This window comes from Cebus imitator, unplaced genomic scaffold (genome assembly GCF_001604975.1).
Source record: "Cebus imitator isolate Cc_AM_T3 unplaced genomic scaffold, Cebus_imitator-1.0 Scaffold358, whole genome shotgun sequence".
NCBI lineage: Eukaryota > Metazoa > Chordata > Mammalia > Primates > Cebidae > Cebus > Cebus imitator.
Genome location: NW_016107673.1, coordinates 421,941 through 428,918, shown reverse-complemented (window position 1 = coordinate 428,918; position 6,978 = coordinate 421,941). Strand labels below are relative to the sequence as shown.

Genomic DNA, 6,978 nt, shown 5'->3' with positions numbered 1-6,978 from the left:
AAAAAAAAAAAAAAAAAAAAAAAAAAAAAAAAAGCTATTACAGGGACCCTTTCAGTTTATCCTAAACAAAGCATTTTCCATTATTTTCTTGTAATGACTTGATATTGATGCACATGATGAAAGATGTCAGTGCATGTTGGACGTATTTTGAAGAAGAAGAAGAAAAACACGCATTGTGTCTGGTGGATGGGTTTCAAATCTTCAAAGTTACCCTGAATGCAGTTGTTTTTCTGAGATGCATTGAATATGAAGGAGACCATGAATGAACTTTTAGGGAGCAGTAGATCTCTGGAATTGTATGCAAAAAGGAGAGAGTGATCTCTTCCAGGGAGACGGGCTATAATTTTAGTTATAGTCTCAAAAGGGGTTTGTAACACAAGTAAGTTTAAAATGCACTCTATAATGGGCAACTTTGAAGTTGGTAAATCATTTTTTCCGAGCCTAGAAAATAGAGAATAATAATAATTTACTTCCAAAGAGGAAAAGTAACTCGGCTAGTTACGTTTCCAGTTACACAGTTATATCCAAATGCCTTTTGGGCCATATGGTGCTGCTTAATTTTAGTCTAAGATTTTGACAGGATTGTCCTCCCGTTGGCGCTATTTTAAATTAAGAGTATGTCACTTTGCATCTGTTTTAATCATGTTTAGGTCCCTACTGGTATTTAGCACAATGACTAGCATTTAACAATTGTGATATAAATATTTGTTGAACCTAATAGTACCTACGTTAGCTGCACCTCTTCTGGGAAGATTTTTTTAAATTTTATTTTTTTGAGCTGGAGTTTTGCTCTTGTCGCCCAGGCTCGAGTGCAACGGTGCTGTCTTGGCTCACTGCAGCCTCTGCTTCATGGGTTCAAAGGATTCTCCTGCCTCAGCCTCCTGAGTAGCTGGGATTATAAGCGCGTGTCACCTGATGCCTGGCTACTTTTTCTATTAGTAGAGACGGGGTTTCGCCATGTTGGCTAGGCTAGGCTGGTGTCGAACTCCTGACCTCAGGTGACCTACCCGCCTCGGCCTCCCACAGTCCTGGGATTACAAGCCTGAGCCACCTTGGGAGGCCGAGGCGGGTGGATCACCTGAGGTCAGGACTTCAAGACCAGCCTGACAAACATGGGGAAAGTCACTATTAAAAATATAAAAATTAGCCAGGCATGGTTGCCCTTGCCTGTAATCCCAACGACTTGAGAAGCTGAGGCAGGAAAATCACTTGAACCCAGGAGGTGAAGGTTGCAGTAAGCCAAAATCCTCCCACGCACTCCAGCTTGGGTAATGAGCAAAACTAGAAAATTTTACTTTTTCCTGTTGTTTTTCTAAAAATTTGCTAAGAAGTTACATATGTAATTTATGAGTTTGGGTATCTATAAGAGAAGTGGTTAATTGAAAACCCTCCAAAATTGGTAAAATAAATAGCTGGGCTAGCTTAGATAGTTTGTTAGAATATAAAATATGAAACTGAGTATCTGTTTATGTCATCAGAAGTGGGAAATTTAGGAAAGGGCAGTTGTTTTCCTGTAATTGTTTTAGTAATTATAAAAATAACCTACAGTGTGGGAAGAAAACTTTGTAGACAAGCATTAAGAGAATTTTCAATAATACATTTTAATCTGATTTTCAAGTATGCTAACATTTTAGCAAATAAACTAGATGAAAATGGGATTAGGGCAACTATTTTATACCTTTGAAGCCTGAAATAGATTTTTCATTACTTCCCTAATTATCACATTTGCTAAGGCTGATGGAACAATAGCATCTAACTTTTTTTTCCTGAAGATGGAGTCTTGCTCTGTTGCCCAGTTGGAGTGCAGTGGTGGGATCTCAGCTCAACCTTCTGGGTTCAAGAGGCAGCCTCCTGAATAGCTGGGATTACAGGCACATGCCAGTACACCAGCTAATTTTTATATTTTTAGTAGAGACGGGGTTTCACCATGTTTCGTCAGGCTGGTCTCAAACTCCTGACCTCATGATCAGCCAACCTTGGCCTCCCAAAGTGCTGGGATTACAGGTGTGAGCCACTGCACTTGGCCAGCATCTAACTCTTTTGCTTTACTTTGTACTGGACCAGGCTCTTAAGTGTTAAATTTTTGAAAAAAATCATGAGTAGGGGAACAAATGTAATAATATTATATGCATTATGCATTTTGTGGCTTTCAAGGTCAGAACTTTACAAATAAATACTAAATATATGAATTGAAGTTTTCAATGTTCACTGACAATTTTCCTAGATCTTCAGGCCTCTGAGATCAGTAACTTTTCCAGTTCATTAGTCATTTCATCAGTCATTAGAGTGAGAAGGCAAGTTTATGCAAATCTTCTCTATTTTAATCAGCCATTTCCATTATATCTTCCTTGAATTAACTAAAAAAAATTTGGTGTATTATTTGTAATGATTCAAAGATGATGTCTTTTTCCAGAGGCATGAACCTTAGAAATGCTTTTGATGGGGATGCTTCTGTAACGCAGTGTTATTCTGGATCTTTAAATAATAACAAGGCCAATTACTCTAAATGTAAAATTTTGCTATTCCCAAGGTTGACTTTTGTTTGGTAGGTTTTCACAATTTTAAGTACTATTTAATGGAAGAGATATAAATATATATGTAGAGAATTTATTTGGGCCAAAATAGAGGACCACAACCCAGTAGACACATATTCAAGTTGCCCTGAATATATGTTCTCAATGAAAGAGAACTTGAAACTTGTTTCTTTCTGATATTTTCCACCTATTTAGACCAAATAATGAGCTGCATTTATTTTGTAATTATAAAATTTGCTGACATTGGGCCAGGCGTAATCCCAGCACTTTGGGAGGCTGAGGCAGGTAGATCACAAGGTCAGGAGTTCAAGACCAGCCTGGCCAACAGGGTAAAATCCTGTCTCTACTAAAAATACAAAAATTAGATGGGCATGGTGGTGGGCACCTGTAATCCCAGCTACTTGGGAAGCTAAGGCAGGGGAATAGCTTGAACCCGGGAGGCGGAGGCTGCAGTGAATAGAGATCATGCCACTATGAAGGAAAAAAGCCGGGGGGGGGGAGAAAAAAAAAAAGAGCAAGACTCCATCTCAAAAAAAAGAAGAAAAAAAATTGCTGAAATGAAAGTACCAATGAAAATAGTTTATTTGGGGCAAAAATGAACTGCTTTTATAAATTAAGTAATTTTAAATATGGTTAATATGGTTATTCCCCCACACCCTAACTATATACCTGTATTCACTTGACATGAACAAATTGCTTTGTGTTTGGGATTCAGGTAAAAAAGTGATTTTTGCATTTCCTAGTAATAGTTTGGAAATCTTTTCATGTCAGCATCTTGACATCTGCATCATTTTTAATTTTGTTTTTGGAGACAGGGTCTTGCTCTGTCTCACCCACGCTGGAGTGCAGTGGTGCGATCAATGTTCACTGTAGCCTCAGCCTTCCAGGCTCAAGTGATCCTCCCACCTCAGCCTCTGGAGTAGCTAGGACTACAGGTGCATGCCACCACTCCCAGCTAAATTTTGTATTTTTTGTAGGGGGTTTTGCCATGTTGGCCAGGCTGGTCTCGAACTTCTGGCCTCAAACAATCTGCCCGCCTTAGCATCCCAAAGTGCTGGAATTACAGGTATGAGCCACTGTGTGCAGCCTAATGTTTTTCATAATTTACCTTTTCTCTGGAGCACAGATTCAAGTTGCCCTGAATATATGCTCTCTACTTCATTCTTATTAATAATTATACAGTTTGCTAATGTCACACTAGAGTTTCCCAGTGCTTAAAAATATAATACACTTCTTGGCTGGGTGCCTATAATCTTGGCTCATGCCTATAATCCCAGAACTTTGGGAGGCCAAGGTGGGAGGACAGCTTGAATCCAGGAGTTGGAGACCAGCCTGGGCAACCAAGTGAAACCTGTCTCTACAAAAAATGTAAAAAAAAAAAAAAAAAAAAAAAAAAATTATTATTATTTTTGAGACAGAATCTCACTCTGTCACCCAGGTTGGAGTGCAGTGGTATAGTCTCGGCTCACTGCAACCTCTGCTTCACGGGTTCAAGCAATTTTCCTGTCTCAGCCTCCCGAGTAGTTGGAATTACAAGCACACACTACCATGCCCAGCTAATTTTTGCATTTTTAGGAGACAGATTTCACTATGTCAGCCAGGCTAGTCTCGAATTCCTGACCTCAGGTAATCCACCCGCCTCGGCCTCCCAAAGTGCTGGAATTACAGGTGTGAGCCACCACACCTGGCCCAAAAAATGTAAAAATTAGCTGGGCATTGTGGCATGTGGCTGTAGTCCCACGTACCCAGTACTTGGGGGCACAAGTGGGACGATTGCTTGAGCCAGAGAGGTCAAGGCTACAGTGAGCTATGATTGTGTCACTGCATTCCAGCCTGGTCAACAAAGTGAGACCCTGTCTCACAAACAAACAGCAAAAGGGCTGGGTGTGGTGGTGGCTCACACCTGCAACCCCAGCACTTTGGGGGGCCAAGGCAGATGGATCACTTGAGTCCAGAAGTTCAAGGCCAGCCTGGGCTACATGGCAAAACTCTGTCTCTACAAAAAATACAAAAATTAGCTGAGAGTGGTGGCATGGCCCCGTGGTCCCAGCCACTCTGGAGGCTGAGGTGGGAGGATCACTTGAACCTGGGAGGTCAAGGCTACAGTGAGCCGTGATTATGCCACTGCACTCCAGCCTGGGTGACAGAGCAAGACTCTGTCTCAAAAACAAAACAAGCAGGCCGGGCGCGGTGGCTCAAGCCTGTAATCCCAGCGCTTTGGGAGGCCGAGGCGGGTGGATCACGAGGTCAAGAGATCGAGACCATCCTGGTCAACATGGTGAAACCCCGTCTCTACCAAAAATACAAAAAATTAGCTGGGCATGGTGATTCGTGCCTGTAATCCCAGCTACTCAGGAGGCTGAGGCAGGAGAATTGCCTGAACCCAGGAGGCGGAGGTTGCGGTGAGCCGAGATCGCGCCATTGCACTCCAGCCTGGGTAACATGAGTGAAACTCCGTCTCAGAAAACAAAAACAAAAACAAAAACAAAACAAAACAAAAAAACAAACAAGCAAACAAATAACACCCCTTCTTTTAAATAAAACACTGTAATTGGCTATTACCTGGCCAAGAACTAAAATGCAAACTGGTCACACAAAATTTGAATAGATCCTTTTATGTGCATTTCTTAGCTACCTCATTAGGAAATGTTCTAAGGCTGAATTAAATTTTGTATTTGGGAGCCCATTTACAGTCCTAGACACGATGTTATTCTTTTCTTTATCTTTTTTTTCTTTTTGGAGGTGAATTCTTGCTCTTATTCCCCAGGCTAGAGCGCAGTGGCGTGATCTAGGCTCACTGCAACCTCTGCCTCCTGGGTTCAAGCAATTCTTCTGCCTCAGCCTCCTGAGTAGCTGGGATAACAGGTGCCTTTTAACATGCCCAGCTAATTTTTGTATTTTTAGTAGAGATAGGATTTCACCATGTTGGCCAGGCTAGTCTTGAACTTCTGACCTCAGGTGATCCGCCTGCCTCAGCCTCCCAGTGTGTTGGGATTACAGGCGTGAGCCAGCTGAGACAATGTTATTCTTATGGAATACTAAAAGGGACCAGGCGCGGTAGCTCATGCCTGTTATCCCAGAACTTTGGGAGGCTGAGGCAGGTGGTTAGCTTGAGGTCAGGAGTTCAAGACCAGCCCGGCCAACATGGTAAAACTCTGCCTCTACCAAAAATACAAAAATTAGCCAGATATGGTGGTGGTCACTTGTAATCCCAGCTACTCAGGAGGCTGAGGCAGGAGAATTGCTTGAATCTGGGAGGCGGAGGTTGCAGTGAGCCGAGATTGCGCCCTACACTCCAGGAAGGGTGACAGAGTAAGACTATGTCTCAAAAAAGAAAAAAAAAAAAAAAGAAATACTAAAAGGTCAGATTTAATAGAAAAAGTACCAAGACCTCTTTCTTTTAGGTTCTTTTCCTATACATTTATGTTTGTTCAACTCTTATTGCTCTGTACAATACCAAACTTAAATTTTTCCAAGACAGCTCACAGGAATAACACTAAAATAAACATTTTAAAAAGTGTAACTCTGAACAATGTTGAGAATTCTTCTGAGCTGCTTTGAGATACAACTGTGTCAGGTATGACTTATAAGGCAGAGTATTTTTTCCCTTTATATTTTAGGAAAGGTTATTTGTCAATGAAGAAAATGTTAATGAGTTTCTTGAAGATGTCCTGAGCTCTCCTTTCAAACAGTCTATGTCCTCAACCCCACCATTAATTGAAGTTCTTCAGATTACAGATAATAAGATTCAAATTAATGCAAAGGTAAGGAATTTGGTGGGCTCTATAGCAGAATAACTAAGCAGAGAGTTACAGAGTTAAAGCCTAACAAATTATTGATTTCTTAATGTCATAACTTTAAACAAAATGTACATAATGGCTGGGCATAGTGATGTTGTCTTTTTTTTTTTCTCTTAGTTTCAAGTTTTAATCAAAGCTTGTATGTAAGATTACTTTATTCCTGCATCTTCTCAATTGTTTCTTCCTTGTAGTTGCCTTTTTCCTTTCCTGATTGGCGAGATTTGGCTTTCGTTCAAGGATCTTTTTTCGGTCTTTGTCCATTGTTACCTGGTGGTAACCAACTTGCCGGGGTTGCCTATGTGGACAGTTTGCCCTTAGCCTTTTCCTGCTGCATCCGTTCAATGTAGATGACATATTTCTTCCTGTACACCTGGACTACTTTGCCAATTTGCTGACCTTTATAGTGTCTTTGTACAACTTCGTCATCCTTTCAGATGGGCATGGATTGCATGTTGTACTCCTCTCACAGCTCTTTGGAAAGAGGGGAAGACATAATACTTGGAAATGTGGGAAGGTGCACTGAAATGCCTTTTGTGATTCTTGCTTTGGTCAGAAGTCAAAAAGTGATTGATCTTCATTTTGGCCACTCTTGCTTCAGTGATGGCCACAGAAGATTTTTTTTTTCTTTCTTTTTTTTTTTTTTT

At 40.9% G+C, this 6,978-nt stretch overlaps 1 protein-coding gene across 3 annotated transcripts in view; it reads left to right on the top strand.

Annotated features, from left to right (window-relative positions):
* DNAAF2 (dynein axonemal assembly factor 2) overlaps window positions 1-6,978 on the top strand; it is a 17,657-nt gene that overhangs the window by 2,365 nt on the left and 8,314 nt on the right. For 2 of the 3 annotated variants that reach the window (XM_017506708.2, XM_037730789.1), the window contains exon 2: window positions 6,155-6,298. The exons of the other annotated variant lie outside the window; for it this stretch is intronic. In XM_017506708.2, the coding sequence (XP_017362197.1) occupies window positions 6,155-6,298 (144 nt within the window). The remainder of the gene's footprint in view (window positions 1-6,154; window positions 6,299-6,978) is intronic. 3 annotated transcript variants of the gene reach the window in all.